This window comes from Pezoporus occidentalis, unplaced genomic scaffold, assembly GCF_034315485.1.
Source record: "Pezoporus occidentalis ecotype Australia unplaced genomic scaffold, CSIRO_AGI_Poc_V1 ctg48, whole genome shotgun sequence".
NCBI lineage: Eukaryota > Metazoa > Chordata > Aves > Psittaciformes > Psittacidae > Pezoporus > Pezoporus occidentalis.
This window is the reverse complement of record NW_026915813.1, coordinates 7,082,942-7,102,347: the sequence shown is the minus strand read 5'-3', so window position 1 is coordinate 7,102,347 and position 19,406 is coordinate 7,082,942. Positions and strand designations below refer to the sequence as shown.

Sequence of the window (19,406 nt, the reverse complement as noted above, 5' to 3'; positions counted from 1 at the left end):
ACACCTCACACTAAACCATGTCACCCTGGCCTTGAACACCGCCAGGGATGGAGCATTCACAACCTCCCTGGGCAACCTACTCCAGTGCCTCATCGCCCTAACAGGAAAGAATTTCCTCCTTATATCCAATCTAAACTTCCCCTTGTCCTGTCACTACAGTCTCTAATGAAGAGTCCCTCCCCAGCATCCCTATAGGCCCCCTTCAGACACTGGAAGGCTGCTCTGAGGTCTCCATGCAGCCTTCTCTTCTCCAGGCTGAACAGCCCCAACTTTCTCAGCCTGTCTTTATACAGGAGGTGCTCCAGTCCCCTGATCATCCTCGTGGCCCTTCTCTGGACTTGTTCCAACAGTTCCGTGTCCTTTTTATGTTGAGGACACCAGAACTGCACACAATACTCCAGGTGAGGTCTCACAAGAGCAGAGTAGAGGGGCAGGATCACCTCCTTCGACCTGCTGGTCACACTCCTTTTGATGCAGCCCAGGATACAGTTGGCTTTCTGGGCTGCAAGTGCACACTGCCAGCCCATGTTCATTTTCTCATCAACCAACACCCCCAAGTCCTTCTCCACAGGGCTGCTCTGAATCTCTTCTCTGCCCAACCTGCAGCTGTGCCTGGGATTGCTCCGACCCAGGTGTAGGACCTTGCACTTGGCATGGTTAAACTTCATGAGGTTGGCATCAGCCCACCTCACAAGTGTGTCAAGGTCCCTCTGGATGGCATTCCTTCCCTCCAGCATATCAACCGAACCACACAGCTTGGTGTCATTGGCAAACTTGCTGAGGGTGCACTCAATCCCGCTGTCCATGTCAGCCACAGAGGTGTTGAACAAGACCTGTCCCAACACTGATCCCTGAGGGACACCACTCATTACTGGTCTCCAGCTGGACACTGAGCGATTGACGAAAACTCTTTGTGTGCGGCCAATGGCTCAATGTCCGGCTGGAGACCAGTAACAAGTTAACTAGCAAAGGAAAGAAGAGGTGCCTGAACTTTTAAAGTATGAAAACTAAAGTGATGGGGAATTTTGTATTCTTTCTCATGTACTCACCTTCATGGTTGTAAGAGACATAGAGATGCCTAAGACTTGTCCAGGCAAGCAAAACTGCGAGATTAAGGATTTAGATTGTCTGGAGAAAATTTATGCTCTCGATTTCACTATTCAGATTGCTGTTATCTATAGAGCTAGGTGGACAGGAATGAAACAGGAATCCATTTCTACTTTCAGTCTGTATTTCCCTAGTAGATAAAAAATTAGAGTTTGATATGGTGGCTGCATTTAAAAAATAATTAAAATGAGAAAGATCTTTTTCCAGATGACTTCTATGCAGACAGTGTCACAACAAATGAATGCTAATTATTTTGCATTTTCAGTATTTACCTGAGTTATGGTTAGGAGAGAAGGCTTTCATAATTACTCAGTGAAGATCACATTAGACTAAATGAGTTTATAGAAGACAGTTATCATTATTTAGATACTTGATGCTTACAGTAGGCCTTAAATATATATATGAAAATTTAATGGTTAAGAAGTGTGTATGTTTTTTTTATTGTTAGGGTTTCTTTAATTTGGCCCTGGTCATAGAAGAGGGCAACTCCATACCTTCTTACATTCTGGATCACTTGGAAATTGATCAGGCATTGCATTCTAGTAGTATGTCACTTCTTCAGGAGCTTTATTACAGGTGAGTCTTTTTTCCCTTTAATCAGCATCTTCTGGTTTTCCATGTGAGTAGCATTTACTGTGGAGAACAGCAACTCCTGTAATTATTAACCTTGTTCACTTGTCTGATTTAAGGCAGGTTAAGGTCAACATGCTTGAAATGTTTAAATTACCGAAATATTTCAGTTTATGCCTGTTAAAGAGACCAGATTATATGTGATTACCTGAAATAGCAGGGACTGGATTTAATGATCCAGGAGGTCTTTTCCAATGTATTTAATATATAATATTACATATATATTTGAGTTCCTTAGTTAAACACTGACAATTTGTATACAGTCCAAAACAATCTTGTAATGCTAAATAGAGCATAATTTAATACAGATCTTACAAGTATGTAACTGGGATGACAGCAGTCCTTCATATTTATTCTGCAAAGACATTCCAGCCTGCACAGATGATGTGGCACAGAATATTAGATAGGGAAGAAGGTTCACATTCTGCTGCCTGAACTGCACATGCCAGCGCTGTTCATGCACAAATCACCTAGAGACCTCTGGTTCCAGTACAGAACTTAACTTAGGTTTCATTTACCTGGGTAGAGCAGCATGTGTTGGAAAAGAAAGTGGGAATGGGACACTTACACGATACTTGGTGGATGTGTGGAATTGCCTCTCAGATATTTAAAGAAGGAAAAGCTGAAGGTGAGGCTGTGAACCGAACATAAGTGGTTATCTTCTGTTTTGCTACAGAGTATTGTGTGATCAGAAAAAAAGTGGAGACGATATCAGCATCAAAATGTCATTTGTTGATTCCCTGCCAACCCACTGAAATTGTTCTTCACTGCAGTTAGCCTGAACTTGTACCCTAAATGACCTCCACTCCACATGAAATTACTAGTCTGATAATTAGAGCTTCTGGACCAGCTGGCCCATCTGGGATTGTAAGATTGAGCCTCAATTCTGCCTTTACTTGGACTGAATCCATCTGCTTTGCAGTGAGAGTAATTCCAGAGTGGACAGTGCTGCGGGCTTTTCCCATCCTCATACACTTTTGTCCAGAAGGGCACATACTTTTTTAAAAAAATACTTATATATATAAAAATATGTAACACAGAATTTTACATTAAAATATATGTTTGATATTTTATATACAATTTTTATATGAAAAAAATTATGTGTCTGTATGGACACCTCACCCCTCCCTCCTCAGCTTGGTTGAAAAGATTCAATTGTAGCGTAAAATAGGTGCCTGTGATTTAGCTGTCTAAACACCCTTAGTAGGCAAAGTCGTAACTGAGAAAGCTGCTCACTCAGCTCACCCCAGAACAGACACCTTTTAGTTGATCAGCTAAAGTGCTCTTTGAGCTCTGACTGCATTGTGTAGCACTCCATTGTCTCTAAAGGGGGTTTAGACACCACAGTCCTGCATAGGCAACTAAATTTTGTACAGCTAATCCTAAATTCAGTCCTACTGCTGTTGACTCAGAAGTAAATGTCTTTGGTACAGCTTTGTACTGTGGCTGCTTGACAAGGGTAGCCTGAATGCTTAGACCCATTGTAGACTAACAAGAAAATAAAAAATACACTGCTAGGATAAGGTATTCTGTGCTCAATGAGGTTTATCTGGTGTATCTATGAATTTTTACTTCACCATCTGTGAGCTAGTGATGATAATATCTGCTTGTTTTCCTGGGTTACTGAGGTTTGCTGCAAACCCACTGAGGATTCCCAGATGACTAGCGCCATTGTAAAGGACTAATTAGTTGTTTCAATCTTCTTCTCGTAGGTGCTGGAATAATAGTAACCAAGAATCAATTAGTCCGTGCTCATTAGCATTGCTTTATTTTTACGTGAGAGTTTTCTGGAACAGTATTTTACAATCTACTCTGGTATGTATTGCTCCTTTGGTACATGCAGAGTTCAGTTGGAGCAGTACCTTGGTTTTGCACTGCTGTAATTAAGTTTTTAATCTTATTGTCACAGGTCTACTTCATGGGAACCTTTCTTTTATCAATTCTGGTTGCATTTGCAGTGCAGTATTTTCAGTCTTTATCTGGTAAGTATTTGAATTTTATGTCATAGTAAAACTGAAGAAAGAGGAGTTATCTTTGTATTTCAGTAAAATCTTTAAAATAAAAGGAGGTGTTCTAGATTTGGTAGAGGTACCTCTGAACAGCAACTTTTGACACACAAATCATCTTTTGCTTATTGAAAAGGGGTGGATGAGGCGAGACATATGCTTAAAGCTGTTGCTTTCTGGAGCATATCCCTTGGTAAAGGGGACTTAATAAAAGCATTAACTGCAAGAGATTGTGACTGTAAATAAGAGATCATTTCCCATGTCCCAGCATGCGGTATCATTAGTGTAATTACATGACTGATTTCATGTACAGTCTGCAATATGCAATGAGACTGTGGTCCCTATTTCATATAAACTCTACCCATTCAGATACAAGGTGGGAGGAAAAAGTGAGGTACACAGAGCTGATAAATTGGAGTAACTTAGGAGGAGGCAGTTCAGCCTCTTCAGAGCAGTAACAGAATCAGTAGATACATTCAGTCAGCTCTTGCAGACTCCTCCTGTCCTAAAATACAAAGTTTTGCTTTATGCTGTTTTTTTTCTGATGGGACAAAGAATATTAAGGGACAGAAAGCCAAATGCCAGGCTTCAGTCTATTAAAACTCCAATTATTTTTTTTTTACCATATTGAAGGAGATATCAGAAAAAAAACTGTGTTGCTCAGGAAAGGGGAAAAAACCTCTACCATCCCATACAAAAATAACAAGTAATCATTTAAAAAGCACTACCACCTTCAACCAAGTGTTTCACTTCAGATTGCAAGACAGGACCTTGATGGGGATGTTGTGAAAAGAGTATTTCCAGTTATGGAAATAATTTCTTCCACTAAATGCATTTTCTTAGGTCCAGTAGGCAGTTTAAGGTTATTCAGAAAATACTACTTTCTGACATATTTCGGTAATAAAATATAGAAAAAGTTACTTTCCATGTTGAGAACCTACACCTGTAGGGAATAGCATTTAAAATAACCCCCAAAACAAACAAACAAAAAAAAACATTAAATGTAAAAAGATTATTCAAGTTCTATAATTCCTTTGTAGCACATAAGATATGTAGCTGTGAATAATATGTTGACTAATTATGAAACCCTGCTTTATTTCTTACCAGCTATAGTTTATAGAAGTTGGGAATCATACTACGTATATACAAAGTACACAGTTAAAGTTACAGTTATTATTCCTTCAATATTTACTAACCATTGTGTATTATCCTTATATGTGATTTTTATATACACATTTAAATATTTATAAATATACTTCCTAGATGCAGTGAGGTCTTTTTTAGTAATTTCTTTTGATGTTTTTCCAAAGCCCATAATCCTCCTGGAGCAAGAGCAGAACCATCATCAGATGAACTTTCTTCCTCAGGGAGAAGCAATGAGGATGCCACCAGACTCATACAGCAAGATGAATCTACATTTTCAAATGATTTAGCACAGCAGGAGTCAAACCCTCAGAATCCTCTTGTTACGAGCTGAAGTGTAGTTTTCTTAAGGTTGGTGTCCCATTGGGAAGATGGGATATGAACAACTACAAATCTAAAAACTGGCAACCAACCCTATTAGTGGCATTAATAATGCAGTCCAACAGTTAAAACTGTGGGGAAATTCAGTGATATGATTTCTCCACTATAGAGGAAAACCATCCCTATAATTTAACACTCGAAACAGATAACGCAATTATTTCTGTCCCCAGTATATGATCATACTGTATTTCATTGGAGGACTTGAAGAAAGCTTGCGAAGTCTTTGCCTAATCAAAGAATGAGCAAACCTCCCACCAGTTTTGATGAAGAATTTTTACTTGCATATCTAATGTCTTATGAAATTGGCTTTTTTAAGTGTATTATACTAGTGAAATTAAAGATTTTTCTAAGTTGGAAGCATGAAAATCACATAAAAGTGAAACGTGGCCACCTGCGGCACACCAGCCAAGGCTTCGGTACATGCAGTGATAACAATTCGGATTTTGGCATTTTATATTCCATCTCAACTCTTAGATGGGAAGATTTGCAATATGATCATAACACAGGAGTTTTGCTGGCTGAACCTTAGGCAAAGTTTCATGAGTTTCAGCAGTTCCCTGGTCAACAGAACACTTTCTGACCCTGCCAAGAGCCACTGATCAGACAAAGTAACTTCCCTAGTGAATAAATAGAAGAATATTTAAGTGTGAACAGGTGACACCTCACAAAGTGAGTAAACAGTTTATTTTTGGATTCTTCCATTGATAACATTGGCAAGAATTTATTTCATGTTCTGCAGTAACTCTTAAAAACACCTATTTAAGTGACAGTTTATTTGGTAAAGTTTAGATGGGATATATAGGTAACAAGTACGGAGTGCAAATGCCTTCTGTCTCATTTAAAATTTTCTATTAAGTGGCTGTAGGAAGGGCCTGACCTTTAAAGCAGGTATGCCTGCACCTCTGCAACATGATGTAGATCACAGGTTATAAATTGCACCAATCTATGCATTATTGAGGGTTAAATCCACTCTTCTTGCACTACATTATTTACTCTTGTAAATAAAAATATTTTTCTAATTCAGCTTGTATGTGGAGGATTTTTTTGAAGCACCTCTCAGATGAGATAGCATCTTCTTGTTGCAGATTCTCAAGAACAGTATTTAGGTGTCTGTTTTCCTGACTTCAAATGGGACAATCAGCTCTTGCTTTTTTTGAAGAATACAGCATTCTTACAGACCTGGAAGAGTTTTTGTTGGTTTTCAAGCAAGACATAGGAGTTTTCAATAAGAAAGGAATGGGTTGAAAGGAAAAAGCCTCCAAACAGCACAAGAGATTAATATATGCATATACACATACACACATCAAGGTATGTTTCACTTCCAGAAAAGTGGAAATTCAGGTGTGTCCTTTTCATGTATAACCAATTATTTGGAAGTATTACAAAGGAGTTTCACTTGTACATACTAAACTGTTGTTGGCTTTCAGAGGTTATATGTTGTGCTTTTGATATCTACCGCAAATGGCTCGCCATCATTTTTGAGTCTGAGTTGCAAAACCTTGTGCAGCTAAACTTGATTCAGAATTCCTTAACACAAATGTATGAGTATTTCCTACTTTTATCACTTGATAAAGGACAGCTGTGCATTTGTATGAAAACATGTAGGTTTAGGTCGTGAGCCCAGATGTTTTGAAGAAAGTCAAGTGTAGGCTTTGCAGGCAAATAGACAACTGTCACAGCATCAGCATGATGCTGGCAGTTAGATGGTCACAAAAAGACTATTTGGACATTCATACTGCAAATATTGTTTGTAGTAAGCTACATGTGCAAGATGTATTTTACTACATATGTTGTATGTAGGCAGCAAAATTGAAGCTTCTAGTGAAATATTAATCCCATGGGAGTCTGTCAGTGGTGGTATGATTGCAACCCATGTGTTGAAATCCTAAAGCAGCAGTGGTTTAGGCTGAGCACATATGGGTCAGAGTTAAGTGTTAACAGTCAGGCTGACTGCATTTTCCTCTCCAAAGTAAGCCCACATTCTCAACTTTGGTAATTAACTAATTTGAGGAGGTTTGCCAGAAATACGATTTCACATCTGTATTTCAGAAGACAGTTGCTGAAGCTTCAATGCATTTCTTGACGCCAGCAGTTAATAGTTAGGTCTTTGTTTACTGTTATCTATTGCATCAGAAGTTCTGCCAAAGTATACTTAAAGTATGTTAAGATAAGCAACTCTTCACAATAAAATGGCAATGCTTAAGCCTGAAGTAGTAATAGTTGTATTACCCTTCACTTCTTATCTAGGGGGCTGTTATTTGACAGCCTAGAGAATCAAACAGTTCCCAGAAAGAAGATGGTTGGTTAAGCAAAGCAGCTACATAATTCTACTACATCCACAAGGAAGGAGAAATAAGAAGGGGACAGTGGGGAAGAGTGGAAGATTATCAGTAGTTATTTTTGTAAATTGAAACAAGGCCACTGAAACTCATAGTTTCTGTAGCCCAGGCTGAGGGTCAGGACAGGAGTGAGGAAATAATAAATCACAAGTAGAAAGCTAAAATGCTGCTTGTTCATACACATTTCATAGAAGCCCAGCTGTCTGAGCAACACAGGCAGTGCTTAAGGTAGTGTAAGCGATGGCCATTTTTCTCTTTCTCCCTTGATTCAGCTCAGAATCATCTTCAGCAAATAAATTAGAGACAGCAAAGAATTTCTGAGTGGTTGTTTACACAATAGGCACCCAATTACTTAAAATTAGAATCAGAGAATTATTAGGGTTGGAAAAGACCTCAAGATCATCTACTTCCAACCTCCTGCTGTGGGCAAGGACATCTCACACTAGACCATGTCACCCAAGGCTCTGTCCAGCCTGGCCTTGAACACCACCAGGGATGGAGCATTCACCATGTCTTTGGGCAACCTGTTCCAGTACTTCACCACCCTCACAGTAAAGAACTTCTTCCTTATATCCAACCTGAACTTCACCTGTTTAAGTTTAAACCCATTACCCCTTGTCCTATTGCTACAGTCCCTGATGAAGAGTTCCTCCCCAGCATCCTAGTTGCTAACTCCAACCCAGAAAGTGGGTGTGTGTTACAGGAAGTGACAAGGGAGCAAAGTTATTACATACAGTGTAATGTATGCACTGAGTGAGTGAGAATTAGATACCAACTACAGATTGGGAAGGGGAGGTAGGTGAAGGTAAGCTTAAAGAAAGGCGACTTTGAGTAGTCCTGGGTGGTTAAAGACTTTATGGTTATGCAGTAGGCGATTCAAACCGGTTTCGCAGAATTTGCAGCTATGCCGAAAAGTTTGCTCAGCTTTGAATTATATAGGAGGGTAACAGCAGGACAGACCAGAACGTGGGCATCCTTACATGGGTGACTTTGTGACCACTGTCCAGTGCTGCTTTCCAGTCCATATAGTGATGAACTCTGCATCCCAATATACTGGCATGAGTGCATGCTTAAAGTTGTATATTAATACCTTGCAATAGGAATTTTATTCAGCAGTAAAGGAATACATGGAAATTAGTCCTGACATACTGATTATATAAGTATACCCTCTGTTGGGACTTCTGTATTCCCATTTGAGCTACTAGGAAAGCATAGATGGTCTTTAAAAGCATGTGTGAAACATGGATTATCTGTGAAGAGATTTGTTTTATAGCAGATTCTTGTCTGTGTAAGCTACCCATTGACTAATGGGCTCTGACGTTTAACACTGGTTGACTGTTGACCCTTATCCTAAATGAAATAAAGCACAAAGGTACGAAACAGGTTGAATAAGCTTTGGCTGAGGAATTCCACCCACACACCCTCTCCTCCCTCCCATAAATGCACCAAGTGCATTAAAAGACTGGGGTGTACAAAGAGAACAGAGATGAATGAAAGAGCTGGAATTTTTTTTAAAAGAAGGCCAAGTGTAAGGAAGGACAAAGGGAGCCTGGGCATGGGACAATTTCCTACGCTGTCTTCTGAGCTCTAGGTGATGGGAGTAATTCCTGAATAACCAACGGAACATTGTAAGTGAAGATAAAGCAGCTACTGGGATATAGATGTGCTGGAAACACATTACAGCTTGGGTGTTTATGAAAACACCTGGTTCCAATGCCAGGCAGCCAAACAATTTATTTACAGTAAAAGTAAATGGTGAGTCTATGCCTAAAGAGAAGGCACCTCCGTTACAGCTGTTATGTACAGGTAAGTTAGCACCAAAACCGGAAAAGATAGGGAGTAATGAGTAATCAAAATGGAAATTAAAAGATCACTTTCGTAATTGCAATATATGCTTATGTTACAGCAAGGATTAGATGTGTGTGCAGAAAAGCAAAGCACCAGCAAAACCCAAGCAAACAACTAAACAAAACCCACCAAAACACCCTGAAGAAAAACCCCTACCACTTGCAGCAGATTAGATATTGTGAAGCACTGGGGTTCTGAACTTAAATTGCACCAGTGCTATGTGCCCATTGGTTTAAGGGACTCGGGTTGTTTGGTAAGTGCTATATCCATCCACCTTTGGGCATCCTAATGACCCCTTAGAAGAAAACTGGCTGCAACAGGTTTGTTTATAACTGTTTGGTGACCTTTCCTCTCTGCTAACATATTCCTTGACCTTGCTTCCCTCCCTGGTTCACGTTTTCCAGTTCCTGTTGTTCTCCATTTGTCCACATTGACCTCTCCTTAATCACTCATTAGCCTTCTAGATAGCTCCTAACACTCAGTGTTGCTATTTGCTCTTATCAGTTCTGTCAGGTGAACAGGAGAAAGCACAAGTCCATTAGCAGAGCCTAGCACTGTTTAATGACAGTCCGCCAAAGCAGGAACAGAGATAGGTGCACAGCATTTTCTATCTGTTCATTAATGGCATGGCCTGAGTCATGGATTTACACAACCAGTATCTTTGTGCAAGTTAGAAGCAACTCTCCCTGGCTAGATTTGTATCAATAAACTAATGAAGGCCAGGCTCTGCTACCTGACTGGGAGTAGTTTTTTTCCTAGGAATCTGGTTGCCTCATGTACTACTTGTTTGGACCAGTCCTGGTGTGTAAAATGGTACCCCCAAATGGTGCCCAGCTGTTGTCTAAGAGGATTCTACCAGGAGCTGAGATAACCACCCAGTGCTCAAGCATATCCTTCAGACCTTGTTTAGATTAGTTGTGTAGATGAGCTGAGACTACTGGCCTCTCTTACAGGCTCTGAGCCTCCATTCCACCTCCAAGCAGCTACTGTCAGATTAGTCTCTCCAATTTCACTGGCAAGTTTATCAGTGTGTGCCATCCAGCAGTGCAAAGATGGTCAGAGCTGTTTCATGGCTTGCTTTCTTGAGAGCAGTGTGCTTAGCAGGTTTTTGCAGACCACGGACAGCCTTTCCAGAGCACACCAGTACTGACTGGGATGATAAATCAAAGTCCCCACTAATGCGTCAGGAAGACTGAGGGCACAGCGTTCCCCTTCTGCTCTGTGGAGTTGCTTAGTGGAGGCTGTCCCTGCCTCCTTGTCCCCTACTAGCTGCATCTGCTGTCCTACCCAGCTAACAAGGTTTAGAAGCTTACAGTTGCAGGTGGACAGCTCCTCTGGTTTCATTTGAGTCAACCACAGCATGCAAGTCCCAGGGAAAAGTTAACTATTTCAATTCAGTTGCTTACAATACCAACTGGTGAAGCCCGGATTCATCTACTCTAATGAAAGTAGCCTGGTTTTCTACCTTAAACAAATACGAGAAGTTGTGGAAGAACAGAAATCTTTCCTCTAAATATTTTTAAGTCTTACTGCTCAGCTGCAAAGGAGGCTCAAAGGGGACCTTATTGCTCTCTACAACTACATGCAAGGAGGATGGAGCAAGGAGGTGGCCAGTCTCTTCTCCCAGGTAAGTGATAGGACAAGAGGTAACTGCCTCAAGATGCAACAGGAGAGGTTTAGATTGGATACTAGGAAAAATTTCTTCACTGAAAGGGTGCTCAGGCATTGGAACAGGCTGCCTAGGGCAGCGGTGAAATCACCATCCCTGGAAGTGTTCAGAAACTGTGTAGATGAGTCCCTCAGTGACATGGTTTAGTGGTGGTCTTGGCAGTCCTGGGGCAGTGGTTGTACTTGATCTTAAAGGTCTTTTCCAACCTCGTTGATTCTATGTAGATGCCCTTAGAGAGGCTGAAATCTACAACCTAAGTGACAGCCATGCAGAGATAACCATGGTGAAGTCATGCAACCTTTTAGGGACAGGGGGCAGAAGCAATCTAGCAGTGGTGTCACTGCCCAGCCTGTTGGGCTCTCACAGGGCTAACTCTTGTCCTGCATAGCACCGCCTTAGTGCACTCTGCAAACATACCCTCTGTGCCTCTCCTAAAGAGAGGTAAAAATCTTCATTTTCATATCTTACGTATCCGGTGAGAATACACAGGAGATCATTGGCACTTGGATACTATCAGCCCCACACAGGCTTATACAAAGGAACAGTATATGACAGAGTCAGTTACACTGATGCTGATATCAGGGATAAGGAACACCTCGTTCAGCACTGAGTAACAGAATACCTGTGCACCTTTCCAACAAAGCCTCATTACCCCATGTGCTAATTCAGGTAGCAAGAGGGAAGAAATAAATAAAAAACAGGCTACTGTCCAAACCCCTTCCTTATGCCTATTTGTTCCTTGTGCCCCAATACCATATCCCGGGAACATTTAAATTCCCTTGTGATGCATTACATGCTTATTAATGGTGTGTGCATAAAATAAAATCTCTTTTCCAGTTGGAATAATTTTTATGGTCATAAGCCTGCCTGTAAAACCGTAACAGGTGAATTCCCCAGGCACCCACCTCCCCACCACCACTTGCAGATGATCCCACTTTGTGTGCCTGCCTCATATAAATCCAGAATTATTTTGAGGGCTGAAGATGGAAGTTTGGCTTTAATAAAGGCCCCTTCTGCAAATATGTAAAGATACACACAATCGATTCTTTCGCTGAATCAAATAAAGGGATTTTCTTTGTAACATTTGAAAGATAGTGCTAGTGTTAAGAACTGCACACCTAGGACAAAGAGAAATTCAGCCTGTAAAACATGACTTTTGAAGATACATGGTATCAGTGCTACTTAACTGAAGAATAATTAATCTGAAAACTCTTAGATATTTGTCTCACCCTTGATCTCCTCCACGCTTGTTGTGATTTAACCCAGCCAGCAACTCAGCCCCACACAGCCACTCGCTCTCTGCCCCTCCCAGTGGGATAGGAGAGAGAATCGGAAGAGTAAGTGAGAAAACCTGTGGGTTGAGTTAAAGACAGTTTAATAGGTAAAGCAAAAGCTGTGGACACAAGCAAAGCAACGCAAGGAATTCATTCACCGCTTCCCATCAGCAGCCAGGTGTTCATCCATCCCCAGGGAAGCAGGGCTTCATCACATGTAATGGTTGCTTAGGAAGACAAACACCATCAAACCCTTCTTTCTTCCCCCAGGTTTCTATGCTGAGCATGACACCATATGCTCTGGGATATCCCTTGGGTCAGCTGGGGTCAGCTGTCCTGGCTGTGTCCCCTCCCAACTCCTTGTGTACCCCCAGCCAACTCACTGATGGAGTGGTATGAGGAGCAGAAAAGGCCTTGACTCTGTAAGTCCTGCTCAGCAACAACTAAAACATCCCTGGATTACACTGTTTCCAGCAGAAATCCAGAACACAGCCCCATACCAGCTAATATGAAGAAAATTAACTCTAGCCAAAGCCAGCAAAACACACAAAACCATCATTCCAGAGTGTGGTGCTTTATTCTGGGGCTAGCTGGAAAAGAAAGCCATTTTTGTTTGGCTGTGAATAAATTGAAGTAAGAGGAAAAGAAAGGAGAAGAGCACACACACAAAAAAAAAACTCTAAACCCAGAGTCACTGGGGTCCTGAAACTCTTCCGAAGTCTTTTACAGTCTCCACCACTCTTTTATCCAGGGAAAAAAAAAAGAGCAGCTATCTGGATCTTTACTGCAGTTGTCTGATAAATACAGTGATGTTGTTTGCAACAGCACAGAAGGGCTTAGAATATTCTCCTGGAAGTCTTCGTATAGCACAAGTCAAGACAGTAGTTCAAGGATGGCTCATTGCAGTAGTTCCTTGAGTGGGCTATCAGCAAGTTAACCTATACTTGCTCTTCAGTGTAGTGATAACTGTCCCTTTTCAGCCAACAGCACTGGGCAAAGGTCCAGACAGGATTATACTTGAACCCTGCATGAGTTTCTGAACTATGCTGGATTGCTGCTGTTGAGTGGTAATGCAACAGGGAGCAGCGCAGAGTTGGAACACCTGTAACTGTTTCAGGGCATGGCTGGGTTTTTTTTTTTTCAGGGTGAAATCGGTGTGCTCAGCTCGCTCCCTGGAATGTCTGTACACCAATGCGCGCAGCATGGGAAATAAGCAGGAGGAGTTGGAAACCTGTGTTAAGTCAGGAGACTATGATCTGGTGGCAATTACAGAGACGTGGTGGGACAGCTCACATGACTGGAATATAGTCATGGAGGGCTATGTCCTTTTCAGGAAAGACAGGCCAGCCAGGAAGGGTGGTGGGGTTGCTGTTTATGTACGGGAGCAACTACAATGCACCGAGTTCTGTCCAGGGACAGATGATGAGCGAGTTGAGAGTCTGTGGGTGAGAATTAAGCGGCAGGCTGGCAGGGGGGATACTGTTGTAGGTGTCTGTTACAGACCACCAGATCAGGGTGAGGAAGTTGACGAGGCCTTCTACAGGCAGCTGAGAGCGGCCTCACAGTCACAGGCCGTGGTCGTCGTGGGGGATTTTAACTTCCCTGATGTTTGCTGGAAGGACCACTCAGCAACCGAGCCACAGTCCAGGAGGTTCCTCCAGTGTATGGATGATAACTTCCTCCTGCAAATGGTGGATGAGCCAACCAGGAGAGGAGCGCTGCTGGATCTCATCCTCACTAACAAGGAGGGTCTGGTTGAAGCAGTAAGGGTAGAGGGCTGCCTTGGTTGCAGCGACCACGAGATGGTGAAGTTCAGGATCTTGTGTGGTAGGACTAGTAGAATACCAAGTAGAACTGCAGCCCTGGACTTTAGCAGGGCAAACTTTGGCCTTTTCAAGCAATTGCTAGGGGAAATCCCATGGGCAAGGCTGCTTGAAGGTAAAGGGGCCCAAGATAGTTGGTTGACATTCAAGGACTGCTTTTTCCGTGCTCAAGATCGGAGCATCCCGACACGTAGGAAGTCAAGGAAGAGGGCCAAGAGACCTGCGTGGCTAAATAGGGAATTGCTGGGTATGCTCAAGTGGAAGAGGAGAGTTTACAGGTCATGGAAGGAGGGGCTGGCCACTTGGGAGGAATATAAGGCTGCTGCTAGGGGATGTAGGAAGGCAGCTAGGAGGACTAAGGCTTCCTTAGAATTAAACCTGGCAAGAAGGGTCAAGGACAGCAAAAAGAGCTTTTTCAAGTACATGGCAGACAAAACTAACACCAGAGGCAATGTAGGCCCACTGATGAACGGGATGGGTGCCCTGGTGACAGAAGATGCAGAGATGGCAGAGTTACTGAATGCCTTCTTTGTCTCTGTCTACTCTGCTGCAGGCAGTCCTGAAGAGCCCTGTACCCCTGAGACCTTAGATGAAGTCAGGTCGACCGAGCAACTTGCCTTAGTCGATGAGGAATGGGTTAGAGATCAGTTGAGCAATCTGGACATCCATAAATCCATGGGTCCAGATGGGATGCACCCGCGGGTGCTGAGGGAACTGGCGGAAGTCATTGCTAGACCGCTCTCCATCATCTTTACCAAGTCTTGGGAAACGGGAGAGGTGCCTGAGGACTGGAGGAAAGCAAATGTCACTCCAGTCTTCAAAAAGGGCAAGAAGGAGGACCCGGGTAACTATAGACCAGTCAGCCTCACCTCCATCCCTGGGAAAGTGATGGAACACCTTGTCCTTGGTGCCATCTTAAAGCATATCAAGGATAAGAGGGTTATGAGGGGCAGTCAACATGGCTTCACCAGGGGGAAATCATGTTTGACCAATCTCTTAGCCTTTTATGAGGAAATAACACGGTGGATGGATGATGGCAGAGCGGTGGATGTGGTCTACCTTGACTTCAGCAAAGCCTTTGACACAGTCTCCCACAGCATCCTCACGGCTAAATTGAGGAAGTGTGGTCTGGATGATCAGGTAGTGAGGTGGACTGCGAACTGGCTGAAGGAGAGAAGCCAGAGAGTTGTAGTCTATGGGGCTGAGTCTAGTTGGAGGACTGTAACTAGTGGAGTGCCTCAAGGGTCAGTACTGGGACCAGTATTATTTAATATATTCATCAATGATTTAGATGAGGGAATTGAGTGTACTATCAGCAAGTTTGCTGATGACACTAAGCTGGGAGGAGTGGCTGACACGCCAGAAGGCTGTGCTGCCATCCAGCGAGACCTGGACAGGCTGGAGAGTTGGGCAGGGAATAACGGGATGAAATATAACAAGGGAAAGTGTAGAGTCCTGCATCTGGGCAGGAACAACCCCAGGTTCCAGTATAGGTTGGGGAACGACCTGCTAGAGAGCAGTGTAGGGGAGAGGGACCTGGGGGTCCTAGTGGACGACAGGATGACCATGAGCCAACACTGTGCCCTTGTGGCTAAGAAGGCCAATGGCATCCTGGGATGTATTAGAAGGGCGGTGGTTAGTAGGTCGAGAGAGGTCCTCCTTCCCCTCTACTCTGCCCTGGTGAGACCCCATCTGGAATATTGTGTCCAGTTCTGGGCCCCTCAGTTCAAGAAGGACAGGGAGCTGCTGGAGAGAGTCCAGCGCAGGGCAACCAAGATGATTAAGGGAGTGGAGCATCTCCCTTATGAGGAAAGACTGAGGGAGCTGGGTCTTTATAGTTTGGAGAAGAGGAGACTGAGGGGTGACCTTATAAGTGTCTATAAATATATAAAGGGGGAGTGTCACGAGGATGGAGCCAGGCTCTACTCAGTGGCAAACAATGATAGGACAAGGGGTAATGGGTACAAACTGGAACACAAGAGGTTCCACTTAAACTTGAGAAGAAACTTCTTCTCAGTGAGGGTGACAGAACACTGGAACAGGGTGTCCAGGGAGGTTATGGAGTCTCCTTCCCTGGAGACATTCAAAGCCCGCCTGGACACATTCCTGTGTAACGTTATCTAGGTGTTCCTGCTCTGGCAGGGGGATTGGACTAGATGATCTTTTGAGGTCCCTTCCAATCTCCAGCATACTGTGATACTGTGATACTGTGGACTGTGAGCTGGGGCTTGAGCCCTGCAAGTTGGCCCTGCCACAGTTTATGTTCCACCAGCCCCAGCATACAACCCAACCACTCGAGGCTAATCCATACCAACATAAGTTTATTGACGCACGTGAAGTACATTCATGTGGTGCATAATCTACATTGCAAGACAAATTTACTTCCATCAGATGAGGAACATTGAGTCACTCTCACAGTGTCCTTCATCAAGGCTTCTGCTCATTAGCAGTAAATATAGGAGTGTGTCTTCAGGATTTGTGTCTTACCAATAAAAAAAATAGTAATAAATTACAGTTCCCTTGGGCATTTGACTTGCAGATGAAACACTGTACGCATTCAACATGACAGTTTCCGATTGAAATGGGTTACTGTTGCAAAAAGACTGGACTTTTTACCACCATGTAAATAAAACACTGCTCCAGAGCAGTTCCCCTCACCATAGGAATAAATATCACAACTGTCCTTGTGTTTTATAACAGAAGGCTGAATCACTCTGCTAGACCTGACTAAATACAAGCCTTTACAGGAAACATTTTCCTGTTCAAAGATCACGGGAGAAGGCCTTTACAAGTGTGAGTATTCAGGAGCTAAAGGGCAAATCTGGAGAAGAGAAGGCTGCATGGAGACCTCCTAGCAGCCTTCCAGTATCTGAAGGGGGCCTATAGGGATGCTGGGCAGGGACTATTCATCGGGGACTGTAGTGATAGGACAAGGGGTAATGGGTTCAAACTTAAACAGGGGAAGTTCAGATTGGATATAAGGAGGAAATTCTTTACTGTAAGGGTGGTGAGGCACTGGAATAGGTTGCCCAGGGAAGTTGTGAATTCTCCATCCCTGGTGGTGTTCAAGGCCAGGTTGGACAGAGCCTTGGGTGTCATGGTTTAGTGTGAGGTGTTCCTGCCCATGGCAGGGGGGGTTGGAAGTAGATGATCTTAAGGTCCTTTCCAACCCTAACTATTCTATGATTCTATGAAATTTGGGAGCTGAACGTCCAACTTCATTAAAAATTAGTATTTCTAACTCATTCTCCCACATAAAGGTAACAATCAGGTAGCTGATTGTTTCAAATTCAGAATAGTTAGATTCTCAGTTGAAGCCTTTTTCCTCCTTACGAGCTAGGATTTCGATACCCAATTTTTGTTAACATCCGCAGTAATAAGCCCCCAAAGCCATTTAAAATGCCTGTCCTTATTTTTGCTTGATTTGCTCCAGAACTCTTTCAGACTCAGAGAAATAGCACCAAGGAACTTGGAACTCTGGTATTTGTGTACAGTGTTCTGACTATCTTTGGTTACAGCTTCTGGTTACTGTGAAGGCCAAAAAACTGTGTGAAGGTGCCCCAGTGCCAAGCATGTCCGAGAACCTGCTACTCTGCTGCTGTCTTACATACAATATACTGATAGGGCTCTGTAATTATACTGGTTTTGTATAAAAAGTCAGCTTTTTTATCATTAAAGCCAGCTTTTTGACTGGAGAGCCTACCCAGGCTGAAGCAGCACTCAACAGCCTCTCAGGCGTCTCTCACTCCACTGAAAATTGCCCTGCCCCTACAAATTATCGATACCTTTCAGATATGAAGAAAGTCCCATCAATATGACTTGTATTTGTGCCACAGGAGATATGAATGGGAGCTTGGCTTCATACTGTGGCTAGTCTATAAGCATTCTCAGGAGCTGTTTTACACTCCAGTGCTATTCTAACCCAGAGTCAGCATTTCAGGTACTGCTGGTACTCATAAGTGCTTTTCTGGTTGCTGTGTGGTCCTGTGGAAACTAATACAGGGCTAAGATTTCTACAATATGCAGTATATGGACTATGCAATTTCTAGATAGCACCAGAGCTGCCTGTCACTAGGCTGGAGGATCTCAGCATCACATTGAAGTAACCCTCACCTCATCATCCTCTCCAATGGATGGCTTCCCAAGCTATGTGGTGGTTCCTCTCAACTGCCTAACTTTCCTTCCTTTGCACAAAGGTGCTCAAATGCCTGAAGCTAGGCAGCACAATGCCAAAACTTGTGGTGCTTCAGCTTTCTTTCCAGGACAAGAATTCTGCTGCTTGGCACAAAGCAAAACAGGTGGGATTTTTGCTATATTAAACACCATATTGCCTCAAACTTGAGTTAACCCTAATGCGGCATTTGTCAACCCCATTTTGTTTCGGTAATGCCATATACATTTCTACTGAAAAGACTTTTGGGTAATAAGTAAAAGGTTATGATCCTCCAGCATGTCAAGACCTTTGCTACAGTAATCTTTTCTGCACATCTGTCTTGATGTGCAGTTTGCTTAGAACAGTAGTGTCACTAAGTGACTATCTGATCCTCAAGTGGTTTGGTCAGGACCTGGCCTAACCTCCTGTCAACTGTTATTCAGCAGTGTTCCCAGTCTGCCTGTAGGCTGTCCTACCAGCTATCAGCCTGAGTGGCATAATCCCAACACAAGCCATCCAGAGGTCCATCCAAGAAAAGAACATTTAAACCAGGTTTAAGACCACATTGCAATCTCAGTTAAGGCTCATAATAATTTCAATTCATTGGAGAAACCAGCACTTCCTCTTAACTCCTTCACAGCTGAGAAAGCTTCACCCAATTTGAGCATTTTATCACACAATAAAACTGCAAGGCTGCTCCAATTTCCATTTTTTTTTATGGATGTACAAAGCCCTCATTTGACTCAGATCCCCTCTTCTGGCACAGCTTGAGCTGGGTCTGCTGGGAACAGGCTGGGCCAGCTCTAGTTGATTGTCTTGAGCAAAGACTACAGGCAGCTAAAGAATAGACATTCACCTGTATCAGGGTAATTCTGGGTGGCATTTCCTCATGGCTTTTCTCATTCAGGTCCCTCCCATGTTCCCCTCTCCTACAGGTACAAGAGCTGTTGAGGGGTGGATGCTAGTAGAACAAGTGCAGACACACAAGGCCAAGTGCAAGACCTGACGCTTCACCTTGTTGAATCTCATACAA

The 19,406-nt window shown here is 43.0% G+C and overlaps 1 protein-coding gene across 1 annotated transcript in view; it reads left to right on the top strand.

The window, feature by feature from the left end:
• The window catches only part of SEL1L3 (SEL1L family member 3), a 37,987-nt gene extending 31,697 nt beyond the window's left edge, over positions 1 to 6,290 (top strand). The window contains exons 21-24 of the mRNA XM_062636525.1: positions 1,556 to 1,683; positions 3,450 to 3,552; positions 3,647 to 3,719; positions 5,054 to 6,290. Coding sequence (XP_062492509.1) covers positions 1,556 to 1,683; positions 3,450 to 3,552; positions 3,647 to 3,719; positions 5,054 to 5,220 — 471 coding nt within the window. The 3' untranslated portion in view covers positions 5,221 to 6,290. The remainder of the gene's footprint in view (positions 1 to 1,555; positions 1,684 to 3,449; positions 3,553 to 3,646; positions 3,720 to 5,053) is intronic.
• Positions 6,291 to 19,406: the final 13,116 nt, after the last annotated feature.